At 45.3% G+C, this 21,563-nt stretch overlaps 1 protein-coding gene across 7 annotated transcripts in view; it reads right to left on the bottom strand.

The window, feature by feature from the left end:
* Positions 1 to 21,563, bottom strand: part of MAP4K3 (mitogen-activated protein kinase kinase kinase kinase 3) — a 292,615-nt gene that overhangs the window by 198,428 nt on the left and 72,624 nt on the right. For all 7 annotated transcript variants that reach the window (XM_040429607.1, XM_040429605.1, XM_040429606.1 and 4 more), the window contains exon 2: positions 8,298 to 8,355. In XM_040429607.1, the coding sequence (XP_040285541.1) occupies positions 8,298 to 8,355 (58 nt within the window). The remainder of the gene's footprint in view (positions 1 to 8,297; positions 8,356 to 21,563) is intronic.

The following is a 21,563-nucleotide window of genomic DNA, read 5'->3' on the forward strand; positions in this document are numbered from 1 at the left end:
GCACAAAGGGAAACGGCAGAGAGCAGCCAGACGCACACAGAGTTGCTCTTGAACCGATGCAATATGGTAATTAGACGACCACTTGTCTCCATGGAAACCAAGAATTCCACGCTGCTTGGATCCGACAGCAGGAAACCTGTGATCCACACTGTCGTCTTTTCCATGCGATACGCCAGAGGCGCTGCACGCATCACTTTATATTTATTCCTGAGATTAGCTGCGTACACTGGGAAAATGAGATAAATACTACAGAAAAAATGCTTATAGAAGCAGGAGCTCACTGGAAAATCGTGATCGGCAGCGAGATCCGTAGAAGGTATTGTATAGGTGAGGACCAGAGACCAAAGCCAAGAAGATCGCTTGTGTCACCAATGGAAACCAATCACATTCCAGCTGTCGGAAGTGTGAGGAAGAGGCAAATACTACAAAAACAGAGAAAATGCTTTACCAAAAACTTACTAGAAATCCGACCGAACTGAATACAACAGGTTTCCTGCACAGCAGGCCAATATACAGTATAAGAACCCATCACGAACAGTTTAAAAATATATATATAATTCCCAGTATCAAACTGGCTGCATTAGAGACTTAAAGGGCATGTGTCCAAAAACATATTCTACACTTTTTAAACCAGCACCTGGATCTGAATACTTCTGTAATTGCATGTAATTAAACATTTAGCGTAGCCACTGAGATATTCAATAAAATGTCTATGTATAGCGCCACCTGCTGTTTGTTCTTTTTCTTATTTTTTGTCCATCTCACTCAGCTGGTCGAGCATGCTCAGTTTAAATCTTCAACTGTCACCAACCATATGTTCTGTGGCAGTTACCGGGAGAAAGCTGCAGCAGAAAGGACCCCCGATACTGAGCTGGAGAGAAGATAGCAGAGCAATTGGAGCAACGAATGGGGAGATCTCATGTGCAGCACAAGGCTGGTTCTAGCTTTGTTAGAAAGGTATTGCCATGTTCTATATGATGTCTAATTTTCATTTTTTACATCAATCATGGCATAACGCCTTAAAAAGGGTTTTCTAACATTTTTCATTAACATAATTACACAGCTCCATCCACTGTGTTATGGACGGAGCTGGTTACTGCAATGCTGTTCCCATTCACTTAAAGGGGTTGTCCGTTTTCCTATAATGATTGTATGATCTCTCTAGGGATGAGCGAATTTGTATTTTACAAGTTCGGGTCCGGATTTTATTACAATTCCGTTATGGATTCTGTTAGCACGGGCCATAACGGAAACCAGACAGATCCGTTATGCGGCCCATAGACTTCTATTATGACAGAATGCAAAACTGAATGCCTCTTAAAGACACTCAGTCATAGAATCCCGTTACGGCCGAAGCAAACAGAATCCATATCGGAATTGTAATAAAACCCGAACTTGTAAAACATAAGTTCGCTCATCCCTAATGACCTCTCTTCGGGATAGGTCATCAATATCAAATCGGCACGGATCTGACTCCTTGCACCCCAGCCGATCTGCTGTTTGAAGAGAACTCAGAGCTCCTGCAAGTGCTGTGTTCTCTTCACTCTCACCTGCTCAGCGTCGCCACCACAGTGGCGAACAAGTGTAATCCCAGCATCTCTGTCCCATTCACTTGAATGGGAAGGGGCAGTTGTAGTTACTCTCCGTCCCATTCACTTGAGGAACTGTGATTACACCGATTGCCACTGCGATGTCGACGGCGAACAGGTAATACACTAGTATTAAAACCATCTGGCGGATTCTGCCTCTCACCTCTGGAGCCCATTAACTACAATGGGAGTGAGCGGAAATCCGGCCTGTTTCCGGCATTCTGCCAGGTCCCAGTATAGTCAAGGGGGCTAAAAACAGCTGATTAGCAGCAGTGCCAGGAGTCAGACCTCCGCTGATCTGAGCGCATAGGTCATCAATATAGGAAATCGGACAGCCCCTTTAAATGGTAGCAGCGTTGCAGTAACCATCTCTGTCCACTATGCTATGGATGGAGCTGCGTAGTTTGGATTCTATTTCCAAAGCTTGAACTATTGGGGAACAGCGAATCAGCGAGGAGTCAGACCCCCGACCAACTGATATTTATGGCCTATCCTAAGGACAGGTCATCAACATAAAAATCCTGGAAAACCCTTTTAAAAGGGGAAATCCGGAAATCCGATCTTATAAAGTGATGGCGTATCGTTAGGATATGACATCACTTTGTGACTGGTGGGGGTCAAACTTTTGGAACCCCACAATCCTTGTAATACCATGCATTCCCTTTGTTGCTTTTCCTCTGCACAGACGCCCCCTAAGAAGCCGCACAGCTTCACTCACTGCAGCTCCGCACACAGCCAGGAAAACGTAGAAAGGGCCGCAGTGTCAAACCAGCATCACGTCCCCTTCCCTCTCAGGACCATAAAGTGATAGAGCTGTCTAGTGAATTCCATATAACAGAGCTCAGGTACATTAGAATGACTTACCAGAATGGTAGGTAGTGTATTAATAAACGAGCATGAGAAAGCTGGACTTCTGCCGACAGACCGCATTTCATGGTGACAGGTCCTCTTTACATGTTTTACTGTATAAGGTCATGGAAATACCACCGACCAACAGTGGTGACATTGTTCTATATTGGAGCGTCACTGACCTATTGCCATGACTTTCAGAGAGCAGAATAGTAACAGATCTGTAAGACGGGACTCGTACTCGAGACATCAGGACTGGACCTGCTGTAACTACACTCATTACAACCAGCCACATCACACAATCAATGAGGACATTAAAAGGGGTTTTTCAATCCTCTGGATAAGTCATCAGTATCTGATGGGTGGGGGTCCGACACCTGGGACCCCCGTTGATCAGCTGTTTGAGACGGCACTCACAGCTTTTCCTTGGCAAGTGATGACGCGTTCGTAGGTACCGCGCTATGCTTGGTGAGCACGGAAAAGGCCACCGCGCTCACGGGAGCGCTGGTGCCTTCTCAAACAGCTGATCGTTGGGGGTCCTGGGTCCACCGATCAATGATGACCTATCCTGAGGATAGGTCATCAGCTATAAAATCTTGGAAAACTCTTTTAAAGGAGTTATGCCACAAAAATATTCTGCAGTTGTCAAACCAGCACCTGCATCCGAATACTTTTGTAATTGCATGTAATTAAAATTTTGCAGAGCCCCTGTGTTATTCAATACAATGTATCCGTATAGCGCCACCTGCTGTTTGTTTGTTTTTTCCTTAAAGGGGAATTCTGGATAGATTAAGCCATCCCCTATCCACAGAATAGGGGATAAATATAATATCGGTGGAAGTCCTACCACTGGGACCCCCACTAATCACGAGAACGGGGGCCCCGTACCCCCTGCAATCCTCTGAAATGAACAGAGTGTTTGTTTGGGCATGCGCGTGGCCACTCCATTCATTTCTAGGGGGGTTTCTGAGATAGCAGAGTATAGCGCTTCATACTTTAACTGCCTCCTGAGCTGTGATATGGAGAAAACTGCAACAGAAAGGGCACACCCCTTGGGCTGCAACAGAAAGGGCACTCCCGTTGAGCTGCCAGATTGATATAAATCCAGCAGAGCAATGAATGTGGAGATCTCTGGATCTATGGGAGGTATGGGGCTGGTTCTAGCTTTGTTAGTAAGAGATTAGCATGATGTGTTATTTTCATTTTTTTCATTAATCATGGGATAACCCCTTTAAACATAGCCCAATACAAACTATAAGCAATGGTTACTTCAACTGTGTACCTCCACCCCAGACAGCCAGGCAGACAGATAAGGGTACTTTTCACACTAGCATTATTCTTTTCCGGCATTGAGTTCCGTCCTAGGGGCTCTATACCGGAAATGAACTGATCAGTTTTATCCCCATGCATTCTGAATGGAGAGCAATCAGTTCAGGATGTATCAGGATGTCTTCAGTTCAGTCTTTTTGACTTTTCAGGACGGAGATAATACTGCAGCATGCTGCGGTTTAATCTCCGTCCAAAATTCCGGAACACATGCTGGGCATTTTTTCCCATTGACAGGCATTAATTCCCCGAGTGTTCCGGCAAAACAGAGCTGGCATTGCGGTCTGTGCATGCTCAGACCGCAAATTTAAAATAAATAAATAAATGCCGGATCCGTTTTTCCGGATGACACCGGAGAGACGGATTCGGCATTACAATGCATTTGTCAAACGGATCAGGATCCTGATCCGTCTGATAAATGCCATCAGTTTGCATACGTTTTGACGGATCCTGCAGGCAGTTCCGGCGACGGAACTGCCTGCCAGGGTCCTCTGCCGCAAGTGTGAAAGTACCCTAACACGCACCATTCTCAGAAGGCAGAATTTCGGGGCAGATTTGAGGAAATATACTACTCTGGGGTCATATCCTGTAACAGCATTCCATCTAAAGGAGGACGCTGCAAAACATCGCAAGAATCCATAAATACCTGACTCCTCCGCCTTCCATCTGGAGATTCCTCGCACTCCTAGTTTCATTTTGCTTAATATGTGTTTACTTAAAGGGTTAACAGAAAGAAAAGAAAAAAAGACAAATCTGAAAGTCTTCCTTCAGAGCTGTGAATAAAACCTTACCGCACTGTGGTATTCCGCAGAAAGTCCTACTAACTTTCAAATGCAAATTCTCCAGCCTTAAAAGTGTCTCCGCTGTCTGATTTCTGTATCACTTTCCACCACCGACAATCTAGATGGGGCGGATTCTGCAAAACCCATCCCCAGCAACAACTCTGCCATGTGTGAACACATTCTACAACTGCGAGATGCTGACAAATCTGCCATGTGTGAACCTGGCCAGAATTTAAAGCTGCAAGATGGTGATAAATCTGGCCAATAAGTAGAACTTTATAGAAGACAATCTTATCCAGCTCTTCTCTCCTGCCCCACCGACACTGGGAATGGAAAGGTGCACCATGGGTGGAGCAGATGCTGAGGCCTCCTTCCGATGTCCAGCAAGTATCGTGCCTGTATCCTATCAATTAGGAAATAGGCCTGATCAGGTGGAAGAGAGGAGCTAGACCAGGGATCAGCAACCTCCGCTGTTGTGAAACTACAACTCCCAAGATGCTCCTTTCACTTCTGTGGGAGTTCAGAGAACATAGATCACTGCAAGTGGTGCACCACAATAGTAGGCAACTGACAATTACAAGCAAGTGTGCATGATGGGAGATGTAGTTTCACAACACCTGGAGTGCCGGAGGTTGCTGATCTCTGAGCTAGACTAATGCAGTACATATCTGACCTGTAAGAAACAGGATTATTTCTAAGGTACAACCACACGGGGAGAAATATCCGCTGCGGATCTGGGTTATCCCATGACTAATGTAAAAAATAAAAATCAGACGTCACATAGCACATGACAATTTCCTTCTAAAAAAGCTAGAACCAGCCCTGTACCTCACATGGATCCAGAGATCTCCCCATTCATTACTATGCTAGATTTATATCAAGCTGACAGCTCAAGGGGAGTGTCTTTTCTGCTGCAGATCAGGGGGCGTGTCTCAGCTCTACCAATCACAGCTCAGGAGGCAGTTGAAGGATGAAACTGAGCATGTGCGGCCATCTCAGTGAGCAGGACAAAGAAATAAGTAAAAAAAAAAAAATAACTGCAGGTGGCGCTATACAGATACATTTTATTGAAATTAATAGAATTGTGCAATTACAAAAGTATTCAGATCCAGGTGCTGGCTTGAAAACTGTAAGATATTTTTCGTGGCACAACCCCTTTAAGGCTACAGTCACACGTCCGTGGTGTGTTGCGGACCCGCAAATTGCGGGTCCGCAACACACCAGCCCGTCACCCCCATAGAAATGCCTATTCTTGTCCGCAAGCTGCGGACAAGAATAGGACATGCTCTATCTTTTTGCGGAGCTGCGGACCCAAAATCGGAGCCGCGCTCCGCAATTGCGGCTGCAGACAGCACACTGTGTGCTGTCCGCATCTATTCCGTCCCCATAAAGAATGAATGGGTCCGCACCCATTCCGCAAAATTGCGGAAAGGATGCGGACCCATTTTGCGGACGTGTGAATGGAGCCTAAATGTGGATTTGTTGCAGATTTTGGTGTGGCTGTGCCACAGATCCTCACTTTGCACAACAAAAAGTGAACTTCAAGGTAGATTAAATGGGGTTTTCCGGATGTTTAATACTGATGATCTGATGAGGAGAGGTCATTAATATCATATCGGTGGGGGTCCAATTCTCCGAACACCCTAAGATCAGCTGTTAGAAGATGCTGGCGAGAGCCGCGGTCTCCTAGCAGTTTACCAAGCACAGCGCCATCCATTGTATTGCCTCAGGCATGTGACCGATGAACGTGACGTCACTGGCCTAGCGATGTGGCCTCTTCAAACAGCTGATCGACGAGGGTGCCAAGATTCGGACCCCTGCCAATGTGATATTGATGACCTATCCTGAGGATAGGCCATCAATATAAAAAATTCGGACAATTCCTTTAAAATCGAACACTAGGGAATAAGATTTCTTAAAATCGCAGTCACTTTGCTGCGACTGTGAAATGCTGTGGATTCTCCACACACAAATAGGCAGCATGCATGCCCTGTGTGAACATACACTGATACCATGGCACACAATTACCGTAATACACAAACAGCAAACACTTCTGTACATAGCAGCCCTCTGATATCGGTCTGCAATTTATTTCAGCATCCTCTAGTGCTGTCTTCTCAAACTTTTCCACTTTTTCCTCACCAGTCGATCTATGGTGATGCTGTGGCCTCAACAGTGACCAAACAGCACAAAACAAATACCACCAAGCAGCGCACACCGTATCCCCTAGCAGTACCGAATACCATAGCGCAGCACAACAACACAATGGAGCACAAAATAACCCAGGCAGCAGATCTGCACCCCTGCCCACCCCTCTCCTGCCTACATTAGCATTGCCTCCTTTGCCAACCCTCCCAATGGCAGTTACATTCTCCCCATCCGTCACCTCCTTCATTAGCAGTAGTATTCACTCCACCCCCTCAGACTGCCAGCAGCATCACCACACCAGAGGGCAGAGATTGACTGATACTGGAGGTGGGAGGGAGAGTGTCAGGAGAGCTCCTCTCTGTCAGTAGATTTGTACCTATGACACTGGCTGACCTGTTGTATGTGCACTTGGCAGCTGAAGGCATCTGTGGTGGTCCTATGTTCATATGTGCCCACATGGCTAAGAAAAATGAGGTTTTAATATAGGCAAATGAGCCTCTAGGAGCAACAGGGGCGTTACCGTTACTCCTGGAGGCTCCGCTCACTCTGCAACTGCCGTGCCCTCTTCATTCTGATTTACAGGACCAGACAGTGAAAACGTCATCACGCCTGCTTGGCCGTGTCAATCAAAGTGGAGAGGGGTCTGCAGTTGCAGAGAGAGCAGAGCTTCTAGATGTAACGGCAACGCCCCCTTGGCTCCTAGAGGCTCATTTGCATATATTAAAACTTCATTATTCTCAGCAATGTGGGCACATATGAACATGTGACCTACACAGATGCCTTCAGCTGCCAATGGCACATTTAACAGGTCAGCAGATTCCCAGATGCCCTTTAACATTTCTGCAGGTTACTGCTGAACTATTGAGTAAAGGACCTTTGCACTTATGGTCACATGACCGTGATGTCACTATAGGTCCTTAAGCTTTCCTAGCCACTGAACTGATATAACACTAACAAAGGGATGGCATCATCATTGGATCTTCCCTGTTTTTTGCCACTACCTGCCACTGGTGGTGACCTTCAAACTTTGTGTGGGTGCACCCCACACTTTAAGAAGTACTCGACTTAAAGGAGCTTTTCCACCCCAAAACACCAAATATCTTGGTGGAACCCTCCACAGATCTTGAGATCACGGGTGCACAGTCTCCAGTCTCTGGAGGACAGTTGGCCATGCATGGTGGCTTACTATTGACAAGGAGTTAGGTGGTTGCCTATTGCAGCAAACTGGTGCAGTACACGGCTATATTTTCTGGCTGCCGGAAGGTCCGAGTTACAAACAAATCCAGAGTTTAGTCTTATCCAATGGATTAACCCCTTCCGTCTGTATCCTTTCAATTCTCTGCAGATTATCAACATGAGGCAGTGGAGTAACATTACAGGATTTGTTTACAGTCTGTTGCCATGGAGACACACAGGTCTGCATCAGAGCTGCATACACAAATCAGTTATCAAAGCAAAAATTCTCAGCAAATAAAGTATGCCGTAGGCAATGTTTCAGGGAGGCTGTGCTTCTAATGTATTTGTTCTTCCATTTGTCTTAGTACGCCATGCTGAAAAGCCCAATCAGGAAAGGATAGAAATAATACCGCCATAAGCACCTTACCTGGTTCCAGTTTGATAACTTTAATCGCTGCCAGTTCCCCTGTGTTGACATTCCGAGCCTGCAAAACAAAAAGCAAACAAAGCCTTTAAGACGTGCTCCAAGCCCTGCAAACACAGCGACTAAAATCCCGCAATGAGGAAGTAGTCAGGGACGCGCAACGGAGGAAACATCGTTCCGATTTCAGTCAATAAATCCAACACAATTTCCACTGTAAATGCCAAACATTGCTAAAATACGATGTCCCTGACAACGCAGAAAGGAATGGTAGCGCATCTACTAAATATGTTAGCCGCATTTCTGTAAGGCTGGAACGGCACGTGCAATGTTCCGTGCAGTTACACGAGAGAGGAGAAGAGGCAGTCTCGTCCGGGGATTTTCCATTTCTTTTGGATTCATGCCTGGCTTTGGTTCAAAAAACTGTCTGCATCTAAGATTCTGGAAAAAAGTCCAAGCACTTGAAAGGGGTTGTGCAAGAACAGACGGGGGTCTTGGCCCGACTTGTATAGTGACGCTTCCTTACCTGATTCCCGGCTCCTTCTCCTCCCAGCCTGGGCTTCCTTGCTGAAAACATCCAGTTTGATATCGCCTGCAGCCAATCACTGGTCGCAGAGGTGACCAGATCCCCTTGTGATCATTTGTCATAATGTGAGGGGAACTGGTCACCGCTGCAGGCTACGTTAGGGTACTTTCACACTAGCGTTTTTCCGGTATTGAGTTCCGCCCTAGGGGCTCAATACCAGAAAAAAACTGATCAGTTTTATCCTAATGCATTCTGAATGGAGAGAAATCCGTTCAGTATGCATCAGTTCAGTTTTTGGGCCGGAGAAAATACCGCAGCATGCTGAAGTTTTCTCTAAGGCCAAAAATCCTGAACACTTGCCGGAATGCTAGATACGGCATTATCTTCCATTGAAATGTATTAGTGCCGGATCAGCATTGACGGACCCATTCTTCAGGTCCGCGCATGCACAGACCTTTAAATCTGTGAAAAAACACCGGAGAGACGGATCCGGTATTGCAATGCATTTGTTAGACGGATCCGCATCCAGATCCGTCTGACAAATACCATCCGTTTGCATCCGGATTGCCGGATTCGGCAGGCAGTTTCGGCGACAGAACTGCCTGCCGGAATCCTCTGCCGCAAGTGTGAAAGAACCCTTAAACAGATGTTTGCAGTAAGGGATCCCAGAGGAGCATCACTGGCCTGGAGGAGAAGGAGCGGGAGCCAGAATAATATCTGATCTGTGGGGGATGTACTTGTAATTACACTGTGCCTCTGAGATGACTGGCAGTGTAGTGAAGAGGAGGTAGCACTCTCATGGAGCACTGCCTTTATCTTCAAACAGCTGATCAGCGGTGGTGGGGGGTGCTGAACCCCCGCAGATGAGATATTGATGACCTTTCCTGAGGATAGTTCATCAATATATAATATATATCGCTGCACAGCCCCTTTAAGCTTTCCCTTTACAGGTCAGGCCAAGTATACGTGTGTGTGCTGTTCAGCCGACAGCAATCTCTTTCAACCACCATACACACTCAGCCGAACATGCATGTGCTCTCAATGGGAGGGGGCAATAAGCGGCCACCAGACAGTTCTGGCAATGGCTTACTTACTTTCAGAACAAATGGATTGCATTATACATGCTTTAGACCAACACGCCTGTGAACATCTGAAGTTGTGGGTCGTATTAATCTCCTAGGCAGGATAACCATGTAACTGTCTTTATTCTTTCGTCCCTAGTTTTACAGCAAATGCAGATAGATGGCCCAGACAAGCTGCACCCCTGGACACTTGGGCGGACACTCTCCGAGACCCAGTCCATGATATCCCAAGCTGAGACCCACTGTCTCCCAACGTTTTAGGTTAGTCCACAACTTTAGCATCACCTGCCGTTATATTTTTCAGTCGCAGCCCCGATGCTTAGCCAGACAACGGACATCACAACCAAAGCGCATGGATCCCACTCCACCCAGCAACCCCATCATCCCCTAGTCAGTGTCCTAAGTACCCCAACGCCCAGGTCTGAGCATGTCCCCCTGGGAACATCCCCACCCAATGCTAATTGTGCATTGGTGGCTGTATTTCCCTGAGGCCGAGCCCCTCACCTGAGACTATATGTGAGACTCCCTGGGGGATGGTACCACTGGGTCTACCCATCACCATCCACATAATTGGAGTAGTGGCCGGGAGAACAATGGCTTAAATCGAGGACTTCGAGACACTAACGAGGCTAATGGAATGATTGCTTTACTCTAATTACCAATCTCATGCCTGGTCTTATGTGGACCTAAGGTCCAGCCAGCACGTCTTAGCTCATGGCTCCGGATGAGCATGGATTGTGTATGCGAGGACTGTGGCTCCCACAAGAACCAATAACAAAGTTTATTATGCACCCTAAAACACCAGAAAAGGTGTTGTGATAAAACACAACAATAAAAATAACCGTAACCGGCGCTATGTGCTGGAAAAAGTAGAGGAGTCCGCTCTAAGTCCATTGGTCTAGTGATTATTTGTAGTTCACAGCAAGCTCTTTACAACGCCAACCCTTCTTATCCCCATATCTGTCATTAGGGGAGAGCTGGTACACGCCCAGACAAATTAGATGGTTAGCCCATCCTGACGAAATTGGCAGATTCATCCAACGTTCATCTAAAGAAACCTTTAGGCTACAAAGATGTAATAGATCTCCATGAGTGGACTATACATTTAAGGTGGCCATACACACTAGAGGAAAGTGTCCGATTCTTTGTCCCCATAGGAGATAACCTGTTGCCAGAAACATCCCCTCTCCCCAATGAAAACACATGATACCCATATAACTGTACTGAAAAGGTGCTTTACCCTCTTCTGTACCATCCACAAGACATAAAATAGCTTTAGGCCTGTATTACACCAACAGATTATCTGACCAATATCTGTCCAATCAGACCAATAATTGGTGTATATAACAAAAAATCTGTGTGTGTAATTGGCTGACCAATGATTGGTCAGAAAATCTGTCAGATAATAAGCCAGGGCTTGATCTCGTGGCATCTACAAGACTGCTCTGATGTTCCCCATTAATTCAACTGAAAAACTGTTTCCTACTATGAAAAACCATAACCTGATTGCACCTTTGATTTACCCCACGTCCCGATCCCGTGCCCCCTTTTTCTAAGAAGCCTTTTGCCTGGGAGTCCACAGGGTGCAGTGAAATGAATGTAATGCGCTAAGCATCTTAGCTGACCTCGCTTGATGTGCGATGACAAAACTGTCTGTTCCGTTAATGTCATACTAAGGCGTTCAGACTCCAAGAAGCCAGTTTCTATTTATACACAGACTGTGCCCACATTTCACATAAGTGCAGGAATACCGAAAAATATAGCTATACAAGGTACAGAATCCATTACTGGCCTTACTGATCTGCTACTAGATCTCACCGAGCACTGTCCAAAGCGGTTTGGCACACTGCGCACATTGTAGTTCAACATATAAAAAAAAATTCTCCCTCAACACGTTAGGAAAAAATCTATTTAATCCAAAGAAAAGAATCTTAAGGGTATGTCTACAAATGCCTGAAAATACAGTGGAAAAGTCTGCGGCAGTTTTTGCCACAGTTCCATTGAAAAAAGTGTGACCTGCATGTAAGGACATGGAAATAGCCGTGGACTTCACAGGGTGAAACCCGTAGGGGAGATCCGCAGCATAAATTGACATTCTGCAGATTTTAAATCCACACTGCAGGTCAATTTAAGATGCAGATTTTGTAAGCAGCATGGCGATGAGATTCCTTAAAGAAGCTTTATGGTAATAAGATTTTTTTTATCAAGTGCTTGCAGCATGGCCTCTGAAACAGAGGATTCATACTTATCTGCTGCCCCCTCCTTCCCCCCAGCTCCAGTCTTCTGTGCTGCCGACGTCTGGACGCGGCGTAAAACAAGACGTCTGCACGCGGAGTAAAACAAGACGTCTGCACGCGGCGTAAAACAAGACGTCTGCACGCGGCGTAAAACAAGACGTCTGCACGCGGCGTAAAACAAGACGTCTGCACGCGGCGTAAAACAAGACGTCTGCACGCGGCGTAAAACAAGACGTCTGCACGCGGCGTAAAACAAGACGTCTGCACGCGGCGTAAAACAAGACGTCTGCACGCGGCGTAAAACAAGACGTCTGCACGCGGCGTAAAACAAGACGTCTGCACGCGGCGTAAAACAAGACGTCTGCACGCGGCGTAAAACAAGACGTCTGCAGGCGGCGTAAAACAAGACGTCTGCAGGCGGCGTAAAACAAGACGTCTGCACGCGGCGTAAAACAAGACGTCTGCACGCGGCGTAAAACAAGACGTCTGCACGCGGCGTAAAACAAGACGTCTGCACGCGGCGTAAAACAAGACGTCTGCACGCGGCGTAAAACAAGACGTCTGCACGCGGCGTAAAACAAGACGTCTGCACGCGGCGTAAAACAAGACGTCTGCACGCGGCGTAAAACAAGACGTCTGCACGCGGCGTAAAACAAGATGGATAAATCCTAAGAGCCATAAAACTAAGGATCATACATTGGAAGGTTATAATAAGACTCCTTAAACTGTCTTCATTTCCTTAATTCTACTTACTGCCTCTTTAATTTTACATTGTTGTTCAACCCCATGAGAGAAAAAAACCTTGTCATAATTCCTAATGGGAGAAAAACTTCATTCTGACCACAAACTGGCAAACAGACAACTCCCATGGATGCACATACCATATCGTGTTATTCACGCATTAGCCTTTCAGGCGCTGCTTTCTTAGGAAAATGTCATCCACTAAGGATTCTGCTGCTTTAAGGATCTTTTGGTATTTTCTAGGGGGGGGGACTATTAACACTATTTTGTAAGGTCCATAGAGCCTTCCATGAAACATGGGATATCTTATTTTACTCACTTACATAGCATTGGCATATTCCGTAGCGCTTTACAGACATTATCATTGCTTGTTTTCAACAGGGGCGGATGGACAGTAAAAGTGGCCCCGGAAAAAAAAAGTTCAAAATGGCCACATGTTGTAGGCGGGTCTAAACTGAAAGAAGGCAACATAATTTGGTAGGGACAACAGAGAAAGAGCAATACTACAGAGAGCAGAATACTTCCCCAAATACCACAGTGCAGCACAACATACTGCCACCTGTGCCACAGTATTCAACTGTATCACAGTCCTGAGGACATCGATACAGTTGAACTCAGGAGGGCTGCTGGCCAGGTGAGTCGGAAAGAATCAGATCATTATGTACCCAGCTTGCGGCCGTGAGGAGGGCTTGGGTGGCCTTCTGAGCATCAGCCCACAGGGAAATTTCCCTGCAGGGTCTATGGCCAATCCGCCTCTGGTTTCCAATGGGGCTCACAATCTAAGTTCCCTATCAGTATAGAGTGTGGGAGGAAACCGGAGAACCCGGAGGAAACATGAGGAGAACATACAAATTCCATGCAGCTGTTGTCCTTGGTCCAATTTGAACGGAGGACCCGAGCGCTGCAAGGCACCAGTTCTAACCACTGAGCCACCCACTGCCTGAAATATGCCTTTGCCGGAAGTGTGTACCACTGCATACAGTGACATATTTCACCCACAGACTCCCATACAAAATAAATCCTTATTGTATACTTTCTCTGCACAGAAAAGCATAGTAGACTTCACTTTTCTATACAGTATATAAAAAAAGGAATATACTGTATCAGCCGAAGAGGACAAAAATACACTCATCTGGCCGCCGTAGGGTTAATGGAGCCTATGGGTAAGTTTATTATAGGCACCATTGGGAGTATTTCCCTTTAAATGATGTAGACAGGGTTTAAGGATACGTTTTTTGATCCTGGCCACTGAATAGGAAGTTTGGATGTACATTTGAAGTGGAATCCACACCAAGAATGAACCTGCCACTTTTATTTTTTTTCCCCATGACGCGGTTTTTTAAAACTGCGGTTTTCCCACTGAAATCAATGGAGACGATTTGCAAGCATTTTTGGTGCAGTTTTTGAGCGCTGGATCGAATAGCGCCATTCAGCATCTGTGTGAAGAACATTAGCACAATTATACTGGGTTATACTTTCTATGCGTTTTAACAATGGAAATGTTTCTTAATGTTCCCATGTGATAAAAAATTAGAATGATTAAAAAAAATTGCAACGCAGTCTGGTAGAAGTCAAACGAGAGGCAAAACCCAGGAGGAAGTATTTATGGAATCCTCAACATGACTAAGGCTTTTGGATTTAGCCTACAAGCAAGCGTGATTTTCATTTTTAAAGGGAAACTGAACTTCTTTAGTCAAAATAATATTAAAGGGGTTGTCTGGGCTGTGAAATAATAACAGTAGTAATATTACCACTCCGACACTTCCTGAGGCTCCCGCCTCTATACTTCCTGGTCACTCACACCACTGATTTTGAAATCCGCAGCATGTCAGTTATTGTTCTGGTTTTTATTTGTGTGTGAACAGTGAGATCAGCAGCAAAACTGGTTTAAATACGCACCAAAAACACATAAAAACCACACAAAAAAAGTGATGCATTTCTATGTAGTTTTTGTTGCAGATTTTTGTATGGATTTTCTGTTTACGTTAACAACTCCAATGACGTGTGGGGGGGAAAACCACTCTACAGAAGGTACGGAATGACATGTTGCAGATTTTAAAATCAATTTCCGCACCTCAGAAAAAAATGCAAGGTGAACATGGGATTTTTCTAATCTCATACACTTTGCTGGTCCTGTGTTTTGTCCGTGGGTAATCCGCAACTTGCGCAGGCACACTAAGGCTGTGTTCACACCTGAGCGTATTCGATAAGCGCTTTTTACAGGCGTTTTTATCGGGCGTTTTTAATGAGCGGAAACAAGCAAACGCCCATTTAGGCGCGTTCCCGCTGAAGTCTATGGGCGGGAACGCGCGACAATACGCCCCAAAGAAGCTTCTGTACTTCTTGGGGCGTACGGCGTTTTACAGCGCGTTTGTACGCGCTGTAAAATGCTCAGGTGAGAACCATGCCCATAGGGAAACATTGGTTTTTGCCTGTTGAGAGTTTTACAGCGCGTAGGAACGCGCTGTAAAACGCTCAGGTGTGAACCTAGCCTTACAGGCCATGCAATGCTTCTCTGGGCAAAAGGTATGCAAATTAGCTCTTTTGACCAAAAAGAGAAAAAAACTGAGCCTCTACTGCCTGGAGTCACACCCCCCCACCACGATCAGATACTGATGACCTATCCTTAGGAAACGCTCCGACAACCCCTTTAAATGTGTGCTACCTATTTAACTAAGAGGTTATGTGATTACTTTTTGGGGTCCCTTGGCACCAGCACAGCTCTGTACACAGCACCTCCTGCGGACAGCTGATGGGCAGGGGTTCCAGGAATTGGACCCTCACGCCAATGTGATGAACTATCCTGAAGAACACTGCACAAAGAGGTAACATTGCTGATGCGTTTTGCGTGGAAATATTTTGATAGGCATAGCATGAGAGGAATTAGGAAACAAAGGAGCAGGTTTTCTGCAGGTAAATTGACGTTTTTCTGCTGAAAGATACAGTAAGGTATACGTTTCATCACAGGTTTACCGCCATTAGTTTGTAATCCATGCAGCTTTACACTTTTCTGAGCATTTATATTTATGTGAATCAATGTACCCAGAAGACTATTAGTCACAGCGCAACTGAACCGACAAATACTTTTCACACCTCTAAATGGGCACCCGAGGAACGCAGATATCTGAGAGGAAAGACTTCAGAGATCTTATGCTTTCCTTCAGTCCCCAGAAGCTGGCTCTGAGCTATCCCCATAGCAGATATTGTAGGCTTCAACTGTATCTTCTCACCATCTACCTGAAAGGCCACCGACCGTCTCATGTTCACACAATGTTCACATAATGTGGCTTTCACCTCAACAGACGGCAGTCCGGGGTGACATTACTGAAAAGCTAACTTATCTAGAGGACACAAATTAACTATTTACAGCAGACATCATGAGGGGTCAAAAAGGTTAAAGGGGTCCTCCGGGAATTAAGAAAATTAGAATACTTAAATATTACTTTATACTAAATATATTCCCAAACATCTTCATTTGTTATAATGGCTCATTTTGTCTAGGAAGCGACTATTAGGAAAAATTTAATGGCCGCCGTCCTATTAGTACACACAAAACCTGCTCTAATCCCGCAGCAGTATAAGTTACTTCAGTACACTGAGCCAAAGAGCTGCCTCATCCTCCTCTCTGCTTGTCAGGGATTATACAGCTGATAAGGTCTTCAGCTGACTCTATGTAGGAATAGAGTCCATAAGAAGACATGAAGTACAAAGAGGAGGGTGGGGATGTGGGTAATGAGCAGCAGCTTGTATGCAGTCTCCATTACCAGAGTCCCACATTACCACAGTCTGTCCTGTCCATCCTCTGTACTTCATGTCTCCTCATGAAATCCATTCCAACATAGATTCAGCTGAAGATCATAATAAAGTCTATTCAAGAACATAATCCCCGACAAGCAGAGCAGAGAGAAGGATGATGCAGCTCTTTACCTCAGTGTTGTGAAGAAACTTGTTCTCCTGTGTGATTAGGACAGGTTTTATAGGGCGGTGGCCATTTTATATCTTCTAATGATTGCTCCCTAGACAAAATGAGCCATTATAACTAATGAAAGATATTTGGGAATATATTTATAATAAAGTAATATTTAAATATTTTCTTAGTTCCTGGAGAACTCCTTTAAGGCCACCCTCCACTTCAAGAAAGAAAGTCACATTGACTGGAGAATGAACAGAACACTTACCTGGTGCCCTCTTTTTACCTTTTCTACTCTATATCCGCCATTTCCCAGGCTCCTCTTCTGTCATCCAGGATGGCCGCACCGATTCTGATGCACACTGAGTTTGATAGTCTAACAGTCTAACAAACTTCATGCTGCCCTTGGGTTGACCAGCACTGCTTATATGAAAGAGGCTGGACAAGCAGGAAGTGTCTTGGACTACCGATGTGCAGTATGCATTAGGTAGTCTGAGAAGCAGTGCGGCCATCTTGTATGCAGGAACTGGCAGATCTGCAGCTGAAAAGAAGGACACCGTGTAAGTAAGTATTTTGTTCACTTTTCAATAAATGTGATATTTTTTTTTTTCTTAAACCAGATAGTCGCTTTAAAGGGGTTGTCCAAAATTTTCCTAGTGATGGACTAGCTTCAGGATAGGTCATCAATATCTGATCGGTGGAGTACAATTCCCCTCACCCCCACTAATCAGCTGTTTTAAGAGGGCATAGTGCTCCAGTAAGGACAGCGGTCTCTTCACAGTGCCATACATTGCATAGTGGCTGTGCTAGGTACTGCAGCTTAGGCCCATTCACTTGAATGGGACTGAATGTACCTAGGCCATGTGACCAACAAACATGACGTTATTGGCCTACAAACAGACCGCAGGACTCACTGGAGTGCTGCAGCCTTAAACAGCTGATCGTGCAGATGCAGGGAGTCAGATCTCCACCGATCAGATACTAATGATCTATCCTGAAGAAAGGCCATCAGCATTAAAATCTTAGACAACCTCTTAATTGGGTTAAGGCACAATGCAAGCTAATGGCTGACTTACATGGAGTATGTATTATGAATGAAATTAGCTGCAAATTAAAGTAAGTGTAAAGGAGGCCCGATGGGTCTTTCTGTTTTCTGCAAACTTAGGCTACTTTCACACTAGCGTTCGGGGCGCCGCTTGTGAGTTCCGTTTGAAGGCTCTCACAAGCGGCCCCGAACGGATCTGTCAAGCCCTAATGCATTCTGAGTGGATGCGGATCCGCTCAGAATGCATCAGTCTGGCACCGTTTGTCCTCCGCTCCGCTCAGCAGGCGGACACCTGAACGCTGCTTGCAGCGTTCGGGTGTCCGCCTGGCCGTGCGGAGGCAAACGGATCCGTCCAGACTTACAATGTAAGTCAATGGGGACGGATCCGTTTGAAGATGACACAATATGGCTCAATCTTCAAACGGATCCGTCCCCCATTGACTTTCAATGTAAAGTCTGATTGGATCCGTTTGCATTATCATGAACAAAAAAAAAAAAATGGTAATGCAAACGGATCCGTTCTGAACGGATCCAAGCGTTTGCATTATAGGTGCGGATCCGTCTGTGCAGATACCAGACGGATCCGCACCAAACGCAGGTGTGAAAGTAGCCTTACTCACACTTTTATTCATAATTAAAAAACTGATACAATTTTATGAAAAACATTTTTTGCTTTAATTCTTGACATCTCACAAGATTTGCCGTAATTAGAATTTGTTATTCTGCACAAATGGAATATTCAAGAACTTGATTTTGGCACATAACTGGACTAAAATGTGGAATTTCACAAGGCAAAAGCAAAGGGACCAAAGGTGGCCACACACATTACATTGGGTTGGCTGAGCCCACCAATTTCAACGGAACCAGCCAACCATCTATGTGAATTTGATGTTTGGTCAACGTTGATTCATTAATTCAGTATATGTTGGGGGAAGGGGGAGAATCTGGGCATATTGAATTTAGGCACAACCGATCCTTTTTTCTCAAGGGAGATAAGCCAACACTGGAAGTGTCTATCAACAGCTTTCTCACCTCTCCCCACTCAGAGCCTAACCAAGCTTGGCTGAACTAAGCATTCATGTATATAGGGGGGGGAGGCAGGAGGAATAGCTGGCGGCTAAGGCTAGGGCTACACGACGACAATAAGTTGCGCGACACATAGGGCACAAATACACTGCAACACATGTCGCACCAATGTCGCGCAACAATTTTTATAATGATAGTCTATGGTGTCGCACTGCCACATGGTGAGACTGCAACGCAACAGTCGCAGAAAAATCCAGTCGCAACAAAATGTTGCGTGACAAATGTCGTCCTCTAGCCCAATAGTTAAAGCAGAAATATGTAGGCATGACACTCTTCTGATTGATAGCAGGACCACAGGTTGGCGCAATAACACCTTATCGGGACACTTAGATAAAGAATAAAGGATCTTCTTCTTTATTGAGTATTCTTTTTTGCCAATTTTTAAAACAACGCGTTTCGGGGGTCTAGGGCCCCCTTCATCAGGTTAAAATGGCTTCGTAAACAGGTATTTATACCCAAAAAAAAACGCCAAAGAAGCATCCCTGGACAGCCCAGTGGGAGTAGTGATGCCTCAGGGTGTCCCCTCATTTGCATATAATCAAAATGTATTCTCATTAAAAGTAGATAATCATCAACTTGTATGTGTGGTTCAAAATAACGATAAAATATGCTGCAAATAATGTGCTTTTCATTCACATATATTTATTTTTGAAAGAAAATGATGTAGAACCACACATACAAGTTGATGATTATCTACTTTTAATGAGAATACATTTTGATTATATGCAAATGAGGGGACACCCTGAGGCATCACTACTCCCACTGGGCTGTCCAGGGATGCTTCTTTGGCAGTTTTTTAGGGTATAAATACCTGTTGTACATGTTTTGTTGTTTACTAAGCCATTTTAACCTGATGAAGGGGGCTCTAGACCCCCGAAACGCGTTGTTTAAAAATTGGCAAAAAAGAATACTCAATAAAGAAGAAGATCCTTTATTCTTTATCCACGTGTCCCGGTAAGGTGTTATTGCGCCAACCTGCGGTCCTGCTATCTATACTTTGCAAATTCCTTTGGAGAAGATTGGGCCTCATTCTCCTGAAGCCTTTGGACACGACGGCTGCATATCTGTTTGCCGGACAAGCTTTACCTACAAAGGCACGATAGAGTTGTGCCAATTCATAACTCCGTAAGATGAGCCTCCACTTTTTATTTTCTACAATTGTTCCACGAACTGTGAACCTACTACCCTATGGTGCGCTCTCTCTTTTTGCTTTCATAGCAGAATTCGCCTGATTACTGAACTCTTCTGATTGAAACACAAAGGGGAAATTTATCAAACTGGTCCAAAGGAGAAACGGTTTTGTTGCCTATAGCAACCGATCACATTTCACCTTTCATTTTTCAGCGCTCCTTTGGAAAATGAAAGGATCAGTCTAATTGGTTGCTACTAAGCCAGTTTTCTTTTCCACCTGTTGTGATAAATCCCCAAGATGACCTATTAAGGCTACTTTCACACTAGCGTTCGGAGCGGGTCCGTCTGATGTTTCATCAGACGGATCCGCTCCTATAATGCAGACGTTTGCATCCGTTCAGAACGGATCCGTCTGCATTATAACTTAGAAAAATTTCTAAGTGTGAAAGTAGCCTGAGCGGATCCGTCCAGACTTTACATTGAAAGTCAATGGGGGACGGATCCGTTTGAAAATTAAGCCATATAGTGTCAAATTCAAACGGATCCGTCCCCATTGACTTAAATTGTAAGTCTGGACGGATCCATTTGCCTCCGCACGCCCAGGCAGACACCCGAACGCTGCAAGCAGTGTTCAGGTGTCCGCTCACTGAGCGGAGGCTGAACGCTGGCAGACTGATGCATTCTCAGCGGATCCGCGTCCACTGAGAATGCATTAGGGCTGGACGGTTGCGTTCGGGGCCGCTTGTGAGCCCCTTCAAACGGAGCTCATGAGCGGACACCCGAACGCAGGTGTGAAAGTAGCCTAATGAAGTTCAGCAAAGATGCACTGTATATTTCTACTTTAAACCAGATGATGCTTAGTTGAAACAAAAACCTCTGATCCTGGCTGCATGTTACTAATTTTTTGCTAAAAATAATTTTTTTCAACTGGCATTTATTATAAATATTGAGCTGTTCTGTCACAAACAGCTCTAAACTACTAAGAGGTCATAAACACTTATTTAAGCAACATTCTTATCAGTAACATAAGAACTAGGGTTGAGCGATATACCGCGGTATTAGGAAACATTTTGTGACATCATAGAAGCGGTCATGTGCGCTGACCACTTCAAAATCTGCGTCCGCGGCTGCCCGCCCCTGAATGTTTGCATACCACCAGTACAATTACTGCCCGCAGCAGCCGCCCCTGGCTCCTCCTCGCTCCCATAATGAAGTCTCCGTCCACCAACATCTGACGTCGGAATCAGATGATAAGCGAGGCCACCGAGCAGCACAGGACAAGAGCGAGTGGCAGGAAAGTCTCTCAAGTTACTCCGAGACCAAGTCTGACCCCCACAGAGTTCACAACTTCACCTGCGGATGGAGAGAGAGACCCTAATATATATTACAGCCGCCTGACCCGAGTGAATAAGGCTCCATTCACACGTCAGCAAAATGGGTCCGCATCCATTCCGCAATTTTGCGGAACGGGTGCGGACCCATTCATTCTCTATGGGGACGGAATGGATGCGGAC

Source organism: Bufo bufo, chromosome 4, assembly GCF_905171765.1.
Source record: "Bufo bufo chromosome 4, aBufBuf1.1, whole genome shotgun sequence".
In the NCBI taxonomy this organism is placed as follows: Eukaryota; Metazoa; Chordata; class Amphibia; order Anura; family Bufonidae; genus Bufo; species Bufo bufo.